Source organism: Saccostrea cucullata, unplaced genomic scaffold (assembly GCF_032062105.1).
Source record: "Saccostrea cucullata isolate Sc308-1 unplaced genomic scaffold, CSIRO_AGI_Scuc_v1 ctg622, whole genome shotgun sequence".
Classification (NCBI taxonomy): Eukaryota; Metazoa; Mollusca; class Bivalvia; order Ostreida; family Ostreidae; genus Saccostrea; species Saccostrea cuccullata.
This window is the reverse complement of record NW_026926615.1, coordinates 102485-123619: the sequence shown is the minus strand read 5'-3', so window position 1 is coordinate 123619 and position 21135 is coordinate 102485. Positions and strand designations below refer to the sequence as shown.

The 21135-nt window shown below is 35.0% G+C and overlaps 1 protein-coding gene across 1 annotated transcript in view; it reads left to right on the top strand.

The window, feature by feature from the left end:
• The window catches only part of LOC134272240 (probable serine/threonine-protein kinase pats1), a 39713-nt gene that overhangs the window by 8767 nt on the left and 9811 nt on the right, over positions 1-21135 (top strand). The window contains exon 4 of the mRNA XM_062754489.1: positions 4385-4597. Within this exon, the coding sequence (XP_062610473.1) occupies positions 4385-4597 (213 nt within the window). The remainder of the gene's footprint in view (positions 1-4384; positions 4598-21135) is intronic.

Sequence of the window (21135 nt, the reverse complement as noted above, 5' to 3'; positions counted from 1 at the left end):
CACAGGGCTTTGGAGTGGATGGTAGAAGGGATGGAAGATGATCAATGACTTGCGCGATGAGTTAGATTAAAATGAAGAAGGGTTGCGCGTCGCCGACCTCACTCTCTCGCCCGCAACCATCTAGATCCAGTGGCAAGACAGATGTCAGGACGTCTGGAGATGGAGACAGATACAGTACAGGATGACCAAGAGTGCTATATGTACCTTGCCTTGCTCCAACATTCCACGGTTGAACCATGACGGTTTCCTCCTCAGAGTCCACCGGTGTACAGTCTTTACATGCGTTATACCAGGTAGGTAGGCAAGCCCTCACTCAACAGGGTTTGAGAACCGTCAGCGCTTTGTGTATAGAGTGCTCTCCTAGAGGGATCTCCCTTAAGAGTGTACATGTTCCCTCTACCAGGACTACCCACTACCCACAAAGCACATATGATTGTGCACATATTTTGCTTAATTTTGATGTCAAAAATATTTAATTTATTACACGTTTAACTAAGATGAACATACACGTGTCCAATTATCACCATGGTTTAGCATGAAATTAAATAAATAAAACATTTTACGTAAAGGCTGTACTTGAGATCTGATATATTCACAATATCTTTGTTAATTAAATAAAGAATATACGCACAGGGTAAATCAAGGGGATTTTCATTTTTAGGACAGGGATAAAGATTTACTATTAAATCAAGTTATATATATATTTGTTGCTGAAATAATGTTTTGAAATTTTAATACGTGATAAAAATTCTTTAAATAAAATGACCAGGCATGTTTTTGGTGTGAAAATTGTCACAGTAGTAATTTTTGCGTATTCCACTTTTATGATCAAGGGTAGAATTATATTCCAATATGATTTAGACGGCTCATTACAGAGCCAATATTGAATAATAACTGAACAGGGTAATAGCATGGTCTGCGTTCAAAAGAATTTTAAAGAAAATATCATCCGAAATAAGATAGAAATTGCGTTTTGAAAAACCAACCTTCTTCTTTCAAAGATATATCTGAGAGAACGAACAAGTTGGGTTTGTGTATATGAACGGTTGATACACCATTAAAGCCACAATCAATTGGATTCTATGATACATTTTTCTGAAGGTAGAGATTTATGTCTTTCAAAAATTAACTATGAAAATTATTCACCTGAGATAGTACCGATACTGAAAAATTCATGGCCTGGCTCATGGACTAAATTTTAAAATTTCCTATTATGAGGAAAACATTCATAAAAATCTAATTTACATCATTAATTAAATTCTGTTTTATTCAAACTGGTAATTAATTAAGCATATAAGAGGTTCTGAGTTATAGGTCAGATGGTCACAGGTTCTGAGAATTTCATACTCAATTTGACAAGTACATGTTCTGTGTAAATCATAGAATTATTTTGACTTTTTCCTTGGAAAGCCCAATATGTAGGAGTGTGTATTTAGAGGCAAACACCTTAGTGCGGGTATTACTGTCTCATGACAGCATCTAGTTAAAAATGTTAATGGTTAGATATTTGAAAAGACTGATTTATCAAAAATATGCCAGGCTCGTAGCATCGTTTTTGAAAGTGGGGGGGGGGGGGGGGGGGCTACCAGAGAAATTTTTTTTTACTTACCTGAGAAAGTTGACAAGCAAAAAAAACCCGGAAAATTTCAAGTTGCCCAAACTTGAAAATCCTATTTCGTTGGGGGGGGGGGGGGGGAGGGGGGGGGGGTACTGGCCAACTTTTTCAAAGCCAAGTTACATTCACTTCCAATTTATTTCCCACAATTTTCAAAGCCAAGTTACTTTCACTTCCAATTTATTTCCTACAATTCCTTGATATCACTATACCATAGTAAAATGTGTGGGGGTGGGGGTGAGGGGGGGGGGGGGGCAGCCACCCTGTCAATGAACATTTTCTATAGTAGAGGTAATGTTGGGGGGAAAAGTGGAGGGGTCAGCTCCCCCCCCCCCTCCTGTTGCTACGTCCCTGTATGCCAAAGTTAAATTAATGTTTTATAATTAAGTACAGTGTATTCAATGAATTTCAGAGTTAGAAAAAAGATAAATTTACGAATTAGATGTATTTATGTCCATAAAAGCCGTATTGTTGGTTTCACAGTTTGAGTTCTAAATATTTTATAAAGCGTGTTTCCCATGTTGGTAACATGTATATATTTAAAAGCAATAAAAAAATATAATTATATTTTATTTTATAACATATTGTTTTATTACATTTTGCGTTGTCTTCAGGGCAAATATAAAATAATGCAAAATGTAACAATGAAAATGCACGTCACTATGTTTTGCGTTGATCAAAATGTAATCTAAACATAATCTAAAAATCGTGTTGCCTCATTTTGCGTTATTACATTTTTCGTTGATATCATATGATAAAGTGAAGGCACCCATACTTTATCCACATGAAATAAACGACGCTCAAAAGACAGAGAACCTGAATTTTGATGGTCACCATGCTCATTTTGCTAAAGGATATCATTATCCACCCTTACTATTGCCGAGATTAGGCCATTTCTGACAAATGGACTGTTTTTGTTGTAAAAAAATAACTTGCAAGGTAAGAAATGTAAGAGTCGGAAAAAATTTAAGCTTCTGTGACTGGACGCTGCGGAGCATGTCACATGACCGCCTATAACACGTGATCTGCGCATGGACAGAATGGTTGCAGATGCGTATTAAAATAGGAGAGGACTACTTTGAAACATTTTTAACACTGAAATCCTATATCATTTCTTTTTTGGAAATTATTCAATTAGTTCGCGAACCTTTTGATCACCCCTCGGAAATGTAGTTTTTGGAGATAAAATATTCCAATAACCTGTTGGAATTCACATTGTCACTAATTGCGCGTCATTTGAATTAAGCAATATTATTTTTATGCATCATATGAGAATATTTGGCTGGTAGGACAGCTAAGAATAACCAATCCAAGATATGCAGTTTTGTGGATTATGTCATTTCATTTATTTTGCGACATAAAGACTGTTAGAAAATCACATGCGTAAAAATATCAGAGTACATGTACATATTCATAAAATATAACACAAAAAATTAATGAGTTAATCCTTGGAGGTGTCTAAACAATTATTTCCTATATAGCTTGTAACACGAGCTTTGATTGGTTACAGAGTCGGGTGAAAATTTCCGTGCACCCGACTTGAACCGGGGGTAAATAAAACGTCTCGTCGCAATGCATAGTTTTTTCTATGATACAACGGAATTAATATGACGTCACGATGCATTGTAGTACGTAGTAAGTTTTCTCGATAGGTTGAGACACAGTTGATTAGACTCTGATGTTTACAAAGAGATTTATGGGTACATAGGAAATGAATTCGCCATCCAGGTCCAATCAAGGATGGACGGGGTTTACCCCGGGTTGCATTCCAGACACCCTTCGGCCTCAGGGTGTACGGAATAAAACCCGGGGTAAATCCCCGTACACCCTTGATTGAACCTGGATAACTAATATTGCACCAACCCAAGAAAAATACAAAAAGGTATTGAAGTATACAATTCTAACTAGAATACAAAACCGAACCCTTAAAAGGATGGGTGGGGGGCTTTATTTTTCCATTGCATTAAACAGGTTTTGCAAACACGATGCAACAAAAACAAAAATTTTGATTGGTTTTAAAATCTGTAACTTTTCGACGGTGTAAAATTTACCAGATTTCTCATAGCGGCATAAATTGAATTATCTGTGAATACATTGTTTTTTATTCATTTGAAGCAAAAGTTATTTAAAAACTTCTACATGAAAGGAAGAAATTTCTTTCTGTTACCTTAGATTCATTTTCATTCCTACGTTGATTCAATTCAAATTGCAGATACAACTATGATATACGTACATTAATGACCGGTCGGCAGGGGAATGCTTACTCCTTTATAGCACCTGTTCCCATCTCTGATGTTTCTCAGAGACCCTTGTTTGTTCTGTTCCAAATATTTAATGTTTGAATGGAATATTAAAATTGATTACTGTTCGTGATCTTGATATTTAACTTTAGTCAAGTTCTTCCTCTTGTACAGTGTGTATATATTATACTTGTTCCGCATTCAGTATCCTTTTATATACATGTATTCATGGATCTTGACAAGAGAAACAAACACTTAATCAACTTATATGAATAATCTTTATTTCAATATGAAAAAAAATATGTAATGTACGTTTCTACTACTGTGATTACTCTCAATGCTAGTAGAATACATGTACAATTGTCTTAATACCAAATATGATATATTATGTTGTACCCTCAATCTAGCTTAATATCAATATTGTGCATGTATTTGAATTAAACATGCAGACAATTTTGTTAAAATATTAAACGGAGATGGTGCCGATATTCATGTATAAAAATCAGCTTCTTTTTTATTGCAAATTTAGCTTTGACAGAAGAAACGGATAAGGAAGGAAAACAACTTTTGAGTGTCATGGATTTTGGAGGACAGTGTGTCTATTACGCATGTCATCAGGTGTATCTCAGCAGAAGAGCTTTTTATCTGCAGGTGATAGATATGTCAAAGTCGTTTAGTGAAAAAGTCGACCCAGCGCTATGTGAACAAGAAGAGACGATGTTTGCTGACTGGACCTATGGGGGTAAGTGAATTGATAATTATATGGATGTCATTTTATTCCATGTGCTGATGAAAGTATAAAAATCTGTAAATTCTTTCGAAATATTTCTTACGGAAATCTTAGTTTTATTTTTAATCAGTCTGAAGTTGAGGTACAATGCAGTTACAATACCAATTTTGATGGATTTAAAGGCATGTATTTAATTTTGAAGAATACACGTCTGTTGTCATTTGAATGTATGATTGAAAATCGCCCTTACGCCTTGTCCTGATTTTGTTATATTAATCAAATTAATCAAAGGAATTGAATTTTCAATCCCACACTTTGTAAAAGTTCGGATTTATTATTGTTACCCTGTTCCGTCCGTCTGTCACACTTTCTTCTCTAACTCCTCATTTTAAGCAGTAACCAATTAATTTTTTAGAATATGATAAGAGATATCCTATAGATGTACAATAAGGTTTTGGAATTTTAAATTTAACCCTGGGGTCAAAACAGGGGGGCAAAAATGATATTTTTTCTACGAAAGACTTGTTCCAAGAATTCCTTAACCATTGATGCTGTAGTCTAATTATCTGTTAGAAGATGATTAGTTGTGTCCACTACATATGCAATAAGGTTTCGAAATTTTCAATCTTATCCTGGGATAGAATTGGGGTCGAAAATGATGGGATTTTTGCTTACCAAATCCTTGTTCCCAAAACTCCTCATACATTTAATGCAGTAGCCGAATCATATTTTGGAAGATTATCGGTGATATCCTGTTTATATGCAATAAGATTTCGGAATTTTCAAATTAACACTGGGGTTCAAATGGGGGGGGGGGGGGGCTTAAATTATTTTGTTTTCATGATTCCAAAAAAAAAAAACTCGTACCCATAACTTCGAATCTTTAACATTTTGTGCAGTTGCCTTTTAATCTTTTAGAAGATGAGTAATGGTGTTCTTTAGATTGCAATAAGGTTCTTAAATTTTCATATTTTTTCCTCCTCTGAGGTCAAATAGGGGTTTCTTTGTTTTTCAAGTAACCATGGCAACATCCTTCATGGACATCAAAAACTGATAAAACTGAATTATGTATGCAACAGCATTCATGGAAATCAAAACCTGATAAAACTGAATTGTGTATATGTTACAGTAAATATGTGTAACCAGGAATTTCACGTATTTCCTGAATTTTAGGAAATACATGAAATTACTATTCTGCTTAGGGAATACATGTATTTACTAATTTCAGTTAAGAAATACACGTAATTACTGAACTTTTCAATACTTTTTACATATATTTACTGACTGCGTTTTCGTGGGATAATTTAAAATTTGAATCATAAAATATGAATAGCGCACAGTATAATCAATGTTCATATCAGTGAGCATACCATATGTGAATAAATAATATTTGAAATAAACTTTTATTTATGTATAAATTTTGAAAATATATTATTTGTAAATATTAACTTAAAATATAATTATACTCTGCTTTCATTTTTACTGGAATGTGTTTTCTATATCACAACATACTTTGACTATTTTTTCAGTTATTTCTATACTTTTTTATTTAAAAAATTAAAATTGCTTACTGGCATTTCTTATTTTATTAGATATTCATTCAATGCCACATTTGTTGACTGTAAATTTGAAACCCTGAAGCATCTTATTTGCAAATAACACAATTTTTATGCTGTCTCCTCAAAAATGCAACAAACAACTCACCCCCTCCCCGAAATTAAATTCAGGAATTAAAATTAAAATTTACCTTTGAGGAATTTTGCACCCTAACAATTTTAATAGTTCAAAATAAAAAAAAAATTAAATAGAGTTTGAATTAACTGAAAATTGCAAAACATATCAATTTTACAATTTTAAAGATGTGAGACTCGAATAAACAGAAGTATCCCTTATATCACCATTTACAATTTGTACATTTTTTATAAATGTTATAATAAAAATTATTTAAAAACTATTTCAAATACATTATTCTGATGCTAAATGATCTAAATTCATAGCTTCTTTAGAAATATTTTTGAAATGTGAATATTACATACATGTATTATTAAAGACAAATGGTGCAAAGGTCATTAGAATCGAAGCAAATCTAAAGGAGGGTGTTCATGAATTTAACAAATTTTGCTCACCATGACAACAGCGTTCAAGGAAATCTAAAACTGCGATAAACAGAATAATGTATTTTGGTGTAGTCTACTTTTACTTGTAGATGGAGTACTGTTTTGAAAAAAGTTTGTGACATGAAGCTTTCACATGTTTAATTTGTTCTTGCTAAGTGCTTTTCGGAAACATTTTTCTTTTACCTTTCCATGTGAATCTTTGATCCCCTACTGTAAGGCCCATCCAACCATGGAGGTCATGATTAGGACAATCTTAAGAAAACGCTATGTTTTTGCTTGTTTGCTGTTTTACATCCCTCTCAAGATTTCTTGACTCATATGGAGACGCCACAGCTTGTCGGTGGGGAGCTGCAATTTTTTATCTATGCTCGGCACTCAAGGCCATTATATATTGATCAGTGAGGGATTTTTTTTGTGCCAGCACCAACTGCGACATGGGTCCTCGGTTTATACGGTCACATCCGAGGTACCGGTCTACACTCCCACAGTGGGACTAGAACCTGCGACGTAAGGATCAACTCCTTACTTAAGAAGTTTTCTTTTTTTTTTTGGAAATAAATGATTCCATATATCTCATTCTTATTTACCCTTGAAAGACGATGTGTGACCTTTCACTTAAACAACTTTAAACCTCTTCATCCAAGGATACTATTGAGCAATTTTTTGAAATATGTTTTCTTGTAAAAACGATGAAATTGTAAAAAGAAGCTATCATTAAAAGACCAGATCTTATAAAACGTTTTATTGAAAAATGCTTTACATGAGAAATAAAGTTTCTACTGTTTCGCCGTTCACGGTAGCTCAGTCGGTAGAGAGCTCGCTCCCTGGTCGGGAGGTCGTGAGTTCGAATCCCACTCAGGACTAACATGAGTCGATCAAAATTGGTAGCAACTGTTCCTTCGTCCTACGCTCGGCACTTTGAAGTGTATGTTGCGGGTCCCTCGAATGAGACCTTAAAAACCAAGGCCTCATGTCAGGGCAGGCGTTGGCGCAATAAAGATCCCTCACTGCTCAATGTCCCTAACTGCCGAGTAAAGGTCAAAATTTGAAGCCCTTCACCGGCATATGGTGACGTCTCTATATGGTTGAAAAATTCTTCAATCAGAAGTAAAACAACATACAATCAATCATTTATCTAAATATTTTAACATTAGATGTTGTTTCAAGAAAAGGGGTGGCCAGGGAAATCGGAAAGGGGATCATGGCACATTGTACTTTTTAATGTCATAATAAATGACGGCTTTAAGGTTTTCAATTTCATTTAAAGCCATCTGATGTTTCGACGTCCGAGGAATCGGAATAACACCAGCCACTAGCTTTCATATTTAACTTGTTTGTGGCATCCGATGATCTTTGACTCATTTGATAACTACAACACAACCATTTGAATTTCAAATTATTTACCCCATTCTATACCTATTTAAACTTGTACTTATAAACCTGACATAGGTACGTTCTGTCAACTTTAGTATATATAATCGAATCAAAACATATAATGAATTATTTCCTACCGATATAATAGTGTGCACCATGTGCAATGTGATAATGACTATGGTAAACTAGTATTCATAAGAAGATGCAAGCTCAAAAATTTCACCCCGCTTATTTTTTTTTTTAAATAATATAATTTACATCATTAATTAATATCTATTGTTTCAGACTAGTATTGAATTTAATTAATGAAAAAAGTACATAAGAGGACCATGAGCCACATGCTCACGTAAGCATTTACGCTCGATTTGACAAAAACATTCATATATTCTGTGTAATAAAGGATATGGAGATAACGAACGGTTTTCAATACCATTTCATATCGCCCAAGACACACCATGATGAAGACAATTTTAACTGAATCTATACCGGCTCGTTCGTCGCCCGGAACAATAACCGCGCCTTCCGCTTTACGCCAGAGGGGAGGTGATAAGTACATAAATGGTGCCCAAAGAACAAAACTACGTGCCAGAGAAATCATCGTCCTTGGCACTTGGAATACAAGAGCCTAAGACAAGACGCAAGGATTGAAGAACTGGTTTATGAGATGAATATGTATAACTGGAACCTTGTGGGCCTATGTGAGACGAGATGGAAACACATAGGTGAAACAACAATGGACGGACACAAGGTGTATTACAGTGGAAGGGATCGCAATTACAAAGAAGGAGTGGGTTTCCTGCAACTTAAAGACACAATCAGCACAGTCATGGGATGCCGCCCGGCCTCTAGTATACTTATCTCCATACGCCTGGAGGTAGCTCAATTTAACATCACGGTGGTGCAATCATGCCCCAACAAATGATTACGGTGACGAAGACGTGGATGAAAGACATTCTAGTGGTACAAGGTGACTGAAATGCTAAGGTTGGAATAGATGCTCAAGCAATCTGAAAGCAATCTGAAAGGATATTTGCGGACCATCATGCAACCCTACAACAAATGAAAGAGGTTATCGACTACCTGAGTTCGCCGCCACCAACAAGTTTGTGCTGGCAAATACACTGGGAGTTCTCAAACCATCTAGGAACTGGACATGGACTAGCCCAGATGGCAAATACCGAAATCAGAGTGAATACATTATGGTCCAAAAGCGCTTCAGAGCAAGGGTAAACACGGCACGCACGCGTACCTTCCATAGGTACATAGGAAGAAGGATATGGAGATAACGAACAGTATTCAATCTCAAAGTCCATAAAACAATACAAAATGGAAGCGATCACGATCTGCTTATGATGTCATTCAGAGTCAATCTAAAACATATCAGGAAATCCAAGTTTATCAGACTTCGATTTAACCTGGAAAAGTTAAAAGATCCAGTTATAAGAAATGAATTTCAGGCGACGATTGGAAGGAAATTTGCAGCCCTGACTACACTGGATGAAATCAGCTTCGATCTTGAACCAGTGGTCATGTCTTTCAACGAAGCAATTATAGTTGAAACAGCCAATGAGATTTTGTGGAAACATCAGTGCCCAAAAAAACCTTGGGTTACCGCCAACATCTTGGAGCTTTGTGACAAGAGACGGGAGCTGAAAAATAAGAAAGACAACGCAGAAGAAGCTCAGAAATGCAGAGAAGCAAACAACAAAGTCAAGAAGGAGGTGAACAAAGCTAAAAATATATGGTTTGAAAAACAGTGTCTGAAATCGAAGAAAACCTTCAATGAGACAACAATAAGAAGGCGTGTCAAGTGGCAAAAGACCTTACCACATAGAAACAGACATAACCAACAAGCTTCTAAAAAAGTCCGGAAAATGCCTAACTGAGGAGAAAGATTTACTAGACAGATGGACAGAATACTCTCTGAGCTTAACAACAACTAGCTAAAGGGATACCAAACAGTATTAAACTGCTCAATGGCAAATACAGAGGAGGATTCACTTCCGATTTTACGGGAAGAAGTCGAGGCGGTTTCAAATGCTAAAAAACGAGAGAAATCAGCTGGTATCGATAACATACCCTCGGAGCTGGTTAAGGCTGGAGGAGAAGCAATGACACAGCTCTTACAATCATCTGCAACAACATCTGGAGCACTGGAATATGGTCAACTCCATCGACACAATCACTGATTATCACCTTACCAAAGAAAGGAAATCTACAGTTATGTAACAACTACCGGACCATCTGTTTAATAAGCCACACATGCAAGGTGATGCTGAAGATCATAATAAATAGATCGAAATATGTAGCAGATACCATCATTGGTGAAGAACAGGCACAATTTAGAACAGGAAGTTCCAACGAACAGACATTCAATTTACGAATATTCTGCGAGAAATACCAACAACACCAAAAAAGACCTCTGTCATGTGTTCATTGATTTCAAAAAAGCCTTTGATAGAGTGTGGCATGCTGCTTTATGGACGGACCACCAAGAGGAAATACAACATCAATGCCAACCTTGGTCGAATGATCGAAGAGTTATACAACAAGGCCACCAGTGCAATTCTCTTTAAAAATAGCATTGATGATTGGTCTTGCACAACAGTAGGAGTACGCCAAGGCTGTCTGCTTTCTTCCAACTCTTTAACATCTTCCTTGAAAGGATTGTGGAAGATGCTCCCGATAACCACAAAGGCACAGTCTCCATTGGAGAAAGAACCGTCATAAATCTGTGATTCGCTGATGACATTGATGGCCTTTCAGGGAAAGAGACTAACCAGCTTGGTGAATCGCTTTGACCAAGCAGCTTCTGCATATGGTATGGAGATAAGTGCAGAAAAAACAAGAAGTTGATGACCAACAACACTCAAAGCATCACCTCAAAAGTCATGGTCAACGGGACATGTCTGGAAACAGTGAAGCCATTCAAGTACATCGGATCCATCATATCAGACGAAATTCCCAAACCAGAGATAAAAGCAATGATTGCACAAACTACTGCAACATTAGCGAAATTACAAACCGTCTGGAGAGACAGAATTATCACCCTGCGCTCGAAGATCAGGTGAATGCGTTCCCTTGCTATGTTGGCCTTCCTATATGCCTGTGAGAACTGGACTCTCACTGCTGATCATGAGCTAGAGAGGAGGATTATGAGCACCGAGATGAGATGTCATAGGAAAATACTTGGCATTAATTACACTGACTATCTTTTTTATGTCAACTTCAGAGTACTTGTGTGTGCAATGAGAATGTGCTTTAACAAAATAATTTTCAGGAAAATTAGTTTAAAGGAAAAGATGGATTGTTTTAGCTGTAGTAAAACATGATTTTCTGACATAGTCATCGGTCAATTGCAAATTTATTTCATTAAAACACATTTTGATTGCACACACAAGTACTCTGAAGATGACATCATAAAGATGCTCGAGTTTCTGATCGCCAATATCTATGTGGTTTTTGGAGACCAGGTCTTCCAAAAATAAATTGGAAATTCTATGGGTACCAATTGCGCTCCTTTATTAGCAGACTTATTTTTCTATTCATGTGAAGCAGAATTTGTGCAAAATCTTATGCATGAAAAGAAGACAACACTTGCCGTGGCCTTCAACTCAACATTTAGATATATCGACGACGTACTGTCAATTAAGAGTGGTTATTTCCATTCCTATGTTGATTCGATATATTCTGGTATTAGCAGACCTATCTTTCTATTCATGTGAAGCAAAATTTGTGCAAAATCTTATGCGTGAAAAGAACACAATATTTGCCGTGGCCTTCAACTCAATATTTAGATATATCGACGTCAATTGTCAATTAAGAGTGGTTATTTCCATTCCTATGTCGATTCGATATACCGTATAAGTGGAAATCTTAGCGAGACGCAAATTTAGCGAATTGTCCTTAAAAACTGGTAAATTATTTTTAGCAAGATGTTATTTAAGAGATTTTAAAATGCACATTAAAGAAATTATTACAAATAAAACGCAATTAATTTTTAGCGATATTCAAATTTAGCGATCTCGAAACCCTCGCTAATAATGCCAAGATTAAATCCTCGCTAAAAATTCTACTTATACGGTATTCTGGTGAGCTTGAGATAAACGATACCAGAATCTGATACATCTGTTTCATACTTGGATATTTTGCTTGAAAAAGACGTTAATGGTAATCTAACTACCAAGCTATATGATAAACGTGATGACAAACTTTTCTATCGTCAACTTCCCTTACTTAAGCAACTATATACCTTTACCACCTGCACACGGCGTTTATATATCTCAGTTGATTCGATACGCAAAAGCATGCTCTACATATGAACAATTTCTTAAACAAGGTAAATTTTTGACAAACAAGTTGATGAAACAAGAATATCACCAGTTTCGTTTAATGTTAGCAAATACAATTTATCATTGAGTCAAAAATCTGACTGACGTTTTTCATCCTTAATGTTCGTCCATTATTTATACACTGAATTGACGACGGATTTTCCCGTTATTTCCCGATCATGACAAGGAGCACACGACGGGTGTGACCGGTCAGCAGGGAATGATCACTCCTCCATGGCACCTGATCCCACTTCTGATGTTTTAGAGGTCCGTGTTTGCTCTGCTCCTATTTTGTATTGTTTATGGGCTTTGATAATGAATCACCTTCACCTTCAACTATCCCTTGACTTCCGTGAATGTCGTTGCGGCATCTTCGAAGACCACCACCACCGTCATCCATAGTTTTGTATTTTCTGTCGCTCACTGGGATTCAGCGAGGCTCAGTCCAAGTCCACTCCGAGATGTTGTCTTCCAACCTCTTCTTTTGCTTTCCCCGTCTTCGTCCTAATTTCACTGTGCCTTGCAGGATCGTCTTTGCAAGGCCACTTGAGCGTGAAACGTGGCAATACCATCTTAGATTCCGCTTCTCGACGACAGTGAGAAGGTCATCTTGAGGTCCTATAGCTTCTGTGACTGTCCTGCGAACCTCTGCTTTGGTCATGTGGTCAGTTTTATTGTTACCAAGTATTTTCCTATAGCATCTCATCTCGGTGCTTATAATCCTCTTCTCTTGCTCAGCAGTGAGAGTCCAGGTCTCACAGGCATATAGGAAGACCAACATAGCAAAGGAATGCATTCACTTGATCTTCGAGTGCAGGGTGATATTTCTGTCTCTCCAGATGGTTTGTAATTTCCCTTATGTTGCAGTTGTTTGTGCAATCCTTGCTATTATCTCTGGTTTGGAAATTTTGTCTGATATGATGGATCCGATGTACTTAAAAGGCTGACCTTGACTTTTGAGGTGATGCTTTGAATGTTTTAGGTCACCAACTTTGTTTTTCTGCACTTATTTCCATACCATATGCAGAAGCTGCTTTGTCAAAACGATTCACCAAGCTGGTTAGTTCAGTTTCTTTCCCTGAAAGGCCATCGATGTCATCAGATTTGTGAAGGTTCTTCCTCCGATGGAGACCGTGCTTTTGTGGTCCTCAGGAACATCTTCCATAATTCTTTCAAGGAAGATGTTAAAGAGTTGGGAGAAAGCAGACAGCCTTAGCGTACTCCTACTGTTGTGCAGGACCAATCATCAATGCTATTATTTAAGAGAATTGCACTGGTGGCCTTGTTGTATAACTCTTCGATCATTCAAACAAGGTTGGCATTGATGTTGTATTTCCTCTTGGTGGTCCATAAGGCAGCTTGCCACATTCTATCGAAGGCTTTTTTGAAATCAATGAACACATCATAGATGTCTTGGTGTTGTAGGTATTTCTCGCAGAATATTTGTAAATTGAATATCTATTCGTTGGTACTTCTTCCTGTTCTAAATTGTGCCTGTTCTTCACCAATGATGATCTCTGCTACAGGTTTCAGTCTATTTAATATGATCTTCAGCATCACCTTGCATGTGTGGCTTATTAAACTGATGGTCCGGTAGTTGTTACATAACTGTAGATTTCCTTTCTTTGGAAAGGTGATAATGCTCACGTGAGCATGTGGTTCATGGTCTTCCTCTGTACTTTTTTCATTAATTAAATTCAATACTAGTCTGAAATAATAGATATCAATTAATGATGTTATTAATTTTATTTATTTATTTAAGAAAATCAATTAATTTTAAAAACTGGAATTTTCCAAAATACAGGTTTATCCCTGCTGTTTGTGTGGGTTTTTTTTATTTTTTAAAACTAATTAAGTAATACATTAAAAAAAATAGATAGATAAATATTTTTTGAAGCAATGATTTATTAATTTTTCAGGGTTGTTTCAGATGTTATGACAGAACTCAATAAGTCTCTCTACAAATAAAAAAAAAATACTACTATGTGTTTAAAATCTTGTTAAAAAATTTCTCAAGTAAGTAACTTTTTTACTTAATTAATAATCCCACATCCTAGGTGACCGTACAGTGCTTTAGGAGTGTGTTTACTTCTTCTTTTTGCTTCGATGAACATATATAAGGGCGTACTGGTGCATATACTGGGGTTTACCGTAGATACATGTATCTGTATGAGACAGTAACCATACAGGGCCATATTATAGGTGTACCGGGGCCTACTGTAGGTTACTGTGCCATGCTGGGAATACATACGAGTGGTGATCAAAAAGTTCGCAAACTAATTGAATAACTTCCATACAAGAAATAATATTAGGTTTTAATGTTAATTATATTTTAACTTAATCCTCCCCAATTTTAATGCACATCAACCACCGTTCTGCGCATGCGCAAATCACGGATATTGGCGGTCACGTGACCCCCTCCGTAGCGTTCTGTCACAAAAGTTAAAAGATTTTTCCGAGTTTTATATTTCTTTCCACGTGAGTTAATTTTTATGACAAGAACAGTTAATTTGTCAGAAATGGTCATATCTCGGCAACAGAATGGGTGGATAATAACATCCTTTCCAAAAATAAGCATGGCGACCATTAAAACACAAATCTTCTGTCTCAGGAGAGACCTTTATTCAAGGTGGATAGAGAATGGGTCCATCCTTTTTATCATATCTAATATGTTTAAAATCTAAAGTAAACGATATCTTAGGTATTTAATACTTATATCATTGTTCAAATATTCAACTATTTTTCAAAGTGCTAATTGGAGGTCTTTGATAGCAAATTGCTTAATTAAAAATACATATCTTTTCAAACTTGCTTTCACTGGGCAAGATGACAAGTATCATTTTTAACAATCAGCCTTCCTTCACTAAAACGATTAATCCAATCATTAATTGAATTTATAGGAACTCATTTATCTCAATAAAATGTGTACAAATTATTATATGATACTGTAGAGGGATTTCTAAGATATTACAATAAACTGTACAGTCGTTTGTTGAACGAGTTCGACTGAGACAACCATTTTTCGTCACAAGTGACCTAAATAGTGACGTCATTTTCACATTGTGCCGTCACAAACAAGGAGAGAAACTTTATTCAGCATATGCTATTTATAGACCTTGTGTATGGCTATGTATGCACCGAATTTCATTTTAATCTGAATTGTGGTTTTGTAGATATAGAGATAGTTTGCGAACTTTTTGATCACCCCTCGTACATTGGCATACTGAGATTTACTGTATATACAGAGCAGGCATACCGTACCACAATGTAGATATACCGTAGATACCTGAAAATGCTGTAGGATACAAAGAAAGACAGACGAAAAGGGGTTTTAATAGCCAGTAGTGATGTATTGTAAACTAGTAAATTTTTTCCACAATGAATTTAGGTTTCCCTTCGCTCTCTCCCTTTCTCTCTCTCTCTCTCTCTCTCTCTCTCTCTCTCTCTCTCGATCTCAATCTCGAGGTGTCGAGTGGATGAAAATTACATGTGTAATATGGGAAACATGTATATGGAATTTCTGATAATGTAAGAATAATTTAGCATAACTTATTAAAGTTCATCGGTGACCTCAAAAAGAGTGACTGCATTGTCACAGGTGCTGACAGAACTACCGGTACAATCAATAACGTCATCTTTTGAATCCGTTTTGAGATTAAATTGCTAGCATCTTAATAAGTCTATAAATAAATCGGATACATACAGATTGTGATTTATTTCATTGATTAAAATACTCTCCATTGTTTTCTATTAAATTTTTTGTAAAGTTCCTTTTATTATTTTTGTGTAGTTAGCTCTTAGAAAGATCTTGAGCAATATGCTTAAAAGCTTAAGACAGGTATAGACCATGTTCAACATTAAGCATATGCTGAGCATATACCCGGTATTTAAGAAATTCCAAACTGCTAAGCAGAAAAACAGTACTTAAGTATATGCTTAAGAGCTTAAGATTTTTTATGCATACGAACCCAGACCCCTTGGAACTTTCGTCAGCTGTACCAAGATTGCAAGAATTTATCACTGTGGCAGACCACGTGATACGCGATTGATTAGTTCCACGGAAAAATGGTGTATTGTAGTTTCAACTCGAGGGCAATTTGAACAGTAAGTAATACTTTTTTCTATGTTGTTCACCATCTAACCCTTGCCAAAGTATAATGATTTTCACAATAGATACGGTGTTAGTCCAATAATGCCGGAGTTTTGAGCGTATAGCCAGAACATTCATGCACAATCTCCGACTCAGCCAAAGTTGCTCGGGATTGTTTCCACGGACTTAATTTCATTTACAATTCATTAGCAATTTAATGAAATTCAATGCGTTTTACATATTAAAAAGATAAAAAACTTTATCACCAGTGATGTGGAAATGCTCACCATATCTTTATATCTAGCTAGTGTATGATACGAAAACTACTCAAAATGTTGTTTTATAAGAAATGATCAGTAACCACGATACAAAATACTAACGATCAGTCCCACGATCAGAATTAAATATTGGTAAGAATCTTGCAATCTCAGATGCAAAAATACAGATAATTAAAATCTTTATATTTTGAAGCGCACGATGGATAAAAGACAAACACCGTGGAAAAGTCTTCCAGAGTAGGTCCTCAGTTTACGACCACGAGAAGGGTCACGAAGGAAAGACGCCGTAGATGTGTTGTGGAAAGAGATTTTACAGCAGAGCTAATCTTTAAGAAACAGGTGAATATATTTATATTCTATTTGAATTTTCTTTTGAATTTTAAATCTTTAACTTTTACAATTACCGCGGGTGGTGGTGGTGGGGGAGTAAGGTGAATGTCCCTGAACGAGAGGTCAATATGAAAATGTTAACTTAATGTATATTTCTTTAGAACTATTCTTGTAATATAAAATATGTACAACGATCTGAAAATGAAATTTTTATTGTCTGTGGCCATAAAAGGATTTCGTTATTGTTCATTGAAGAAAAATAGTGCTCTTCTCGATCTGTTTATGGCTATTCCATACATGTTTTCTTTTCATCTTTACAGATGTTCGGTGCATGACCAAGAAAAAGAATTGACATGTGATCAATGCGGGAAAAAGTTCCCTATTAAAGCAGATTTAAATCGTCACATAGAAAATCATGAGGAACCCCAGTTTAAATGTGAAATGCGGGGACTGTCGTCAAGAAAAAAACAAGCACATTTGGATCACATGACTACTCACACAGAGGGAAAAAAATCATACATGTGCTTGTGGAAGATCGTTTAGGCATCATACAAACTTATATAGACACATGAGAATGTGCAAATCCAAGTACCAATTCACAATATATTTTGGCCATTGCATCTTTTTTTCGGGAGCTCCTAAACATCAGATTCTTCATTTAAAGACCCAATATTTTTACCGTACGGTTACCTGAGGAGGGGGAGTGGTCTAGGTAACAGAGGTGTTATGTACCTGGAGACCCCCAATACCCAAGATGTCAAAAATCTGTGTACACTTAGAATTACACAGGAAGTCTGTGTTTGGTAATCATGGTCAACATTACGTTTTGAGATTACGATGAATGCATTTAGTTTACAAATAAATTTTATATAGAAATAATTTTAAAAAATTTGAATCTATTAAAATAATTTAATTATTTCTATATGAAATTTATTTGTAAACTAAATGCATTCATCGTAATCTTTTGAAGGATAAAATTATAAAATAATGCCGTTTAACTAATTTCTTTCTTTTTTATCTTTTCTTTTAGTAAAATTAAAGAAAAGATCACGAATGAAGCCTATAAAGCACTCAAATCTATGAATTAGTTTTAATCTTCTATAAAGTAAAACTTGTTATAAATCACCATGATTTAAAAAAGTGTGTATATTGAAAATAAAAAAAATTATTCCATTTAAGCATTATGTGAAAATCTACAACGATTGGACTTATTCGGGATATTTTTTTTTTATTTTCTGTTCAACAATGTTGTTCATAATATTCAGTATTTTCCGAGTGTTTATGTTAAATTTAATTGTTTGAAAGATTTCTTCTTACCCTAACAAAAAAATACAATAGTAAACTATAGTTAACTATAGTTTACTATAGTTAACTATAGTACCAAAGTTAAAACTTTGGAACTTTGATTTACTATGGCGAAAACTTTGGAACTTTGATTTACTATAGTAAAAACTTTGGAACTTTGATTTACTATGGTGAAAACTTTGGAACTTTGATTTACTATGGTGAAAACTTTGGAACTTTGATTTACTATGGTGAAAACTTTGAAACTTTGATTTACTATAGTAATAACTTTGGAACTTTGATTTACTATAGTAATAACTTTGGAACTTTGATTTACTATGCCGAAAACTTTGGAACTTTGATTTACTATAGTAATTACTTTGGAACTTTGATTTACTTTATTGAAAACTTTGGAACTTTGATTAAGTACTATAAAACCCTTGGAATAATGTTTTTGCTTCCAATTCAGTACATTTTGTGAAATTTCAAGAGTAAGATTTATTAAACTTTCAGAGAGCGTTTTGAAAACCCGACCTGTCCCCTTGAAAAACAAAGAACAAGAAAATGTATTTCAATGTAAAAATTGTCTCTTGCACCAATAAATAAGCAATATTTTTATTGTTTATGGGAAAAAAATTACTATAAGATAAAACATTCCGTCATTTAGAATCAAAATATTTTCTTCCTTGGCTTCAGATAACATTTTTTACTACTGTTTAATGTAAATATTACATTTTAAATAATTACTTTGCATATTTAAATTAAGATGAACAACAAAACCAGCCTAAACAAACCAATATAAACCCCCTTAAAACGGACTAATAATCAAAAAAGGAACTTAAAAAACAAAATACAAAAACTTTAATACTTTGATTCACTATAGTAAAAACTTTAGATCTTTGATTAACTATAGTAATAACTTTGAAAGTTTGATTTACTATGGCGAAAACTTTGGAACTTTGATTTACTATGGTGAAAACTTTGGAACTTTGATTTACTATGGTGAAAACATTGGAACTTTGATTTACTATAGTAATAACTTTGGAACTTTGATTTACTATGGCGAAAACTTTGGAACTTTGATTTACTATAGTAATAACTTTGGAACTTTGATTTACTGTGGCGAAAACTTTGGAACTTTGATCTACTATAGTAATAACTTTGAAACTTTGATTTACTATGGTGAAAACTTTGGAACTTTGATTTACTATAGTAAAAACTTTGGAACTTTGATTTACTATGGTGAAAACTTTGGAACTTTGATTTACTATGGTGAAAACTTTGGAACTTTGATTTACTATAGTAAACTATAGTTAACTATAGTTTACTATAGTATTTTTTTGTTAGGGTAGGATCGATCACTGTACGTTATCTTCACTTTTTCATTACAAATATCGACAGAGGAAATTCGAGCAATTATTCAACATCGTGTAGATTATATCTTGCATACAAATATAAATATCTTTTGTAAATCAAGCCGTTAATGCAGAATATCTTTATTTATTTTATTCCATTTTTTCGTAATTTTGATTGGTGGACTTCCAATTGCTTCAAATGAAATTTCTGTGGACGGCCTAAATTCTATGGATATCTCGTACGATATATTGCTTACAGGTACCAAACAGTCGTGATTGAAAACAAATATTTCATGAAATTATTATGTTATTGGTTTGATTATCTACTCTCAATTATTTCTGGAATAAAATTACCAACATTGGATCTTATTGGTTTTTTGATAACCCGTGTGTTTACAAAGCGGGTACATGAAAGTGTTTGATGCGTGACCAGGCAATCGTCTATTGTTTTCTTAATGACTGACCGGCGGTAAAACTTTGATCTTGATTCGGGTAGTTTTGGGGGCGTTAACTTAAAATTGGGTGTTTAAGGAAATGGAGATTTCCATGTCATTCTGGCCTTTGAATCGCATGATACATGTAACATCTTAGCTGCAGATCTGTAGCTCTCCGAAAAAAAATTATTGATAGACCGGAGAGCTACAGTGCCATCCACTGAAAAAAACTGTATATTTATTGCGCACAAAAAAGTGCACTTGATTCTTGATTAATTCTTCCAAATTCTTAACTCAATTGCAAAAAATGGAAGATTTCAAAAAATTCCTCTCTCCTTTATCAAGTTCTCTCGTAGTTGACATCTGAACGAAGCATATTGGACCGAATTATCTTTGAAACCAAAATGGCAGTGTAAATAAGCGAAATGTTCGATGATTGCAATATCAGGGCCAGGAGGACTATTAACAACAATTATGAGGAATGTTTTATTGTGGAAAGAGTCAAAGAATATATTAGGAACACACGGATAGTAATATTTTGAGATTACAGTTTTAAAAACATGGAGAAATAAATCGAGAACCGAGCGCATTTTTTTGTGCGCAATAAATATACAGATTTTTCAATGGGTGGCTCTGTAGCTCTCCGGTCTATCAATATTTTTTTCGGAGAGCTACAGATCTGCAGCTAGTAACATCTTTGTTCATTTGCTTCAATTTAGCTATGATGTCAGTTTTCTTCTTCTGTTCTGCTTCTTACCAAACATCTTTTTGTAATTGCAAAACTGTCAATGGGTGTCTATCTTTTGAGCGTATTACAAGCCCGTGCCATTGCCCATCCAAAGACTGACAAGGAATATGAATTCCTTGAGTGTGACATTTTGTATGTACCTCTTCTACAATCAAGCGTAGGTTTTCAGTGCTTAATTATAAACTATAGCCTTTTGGGAACCAGCAAAC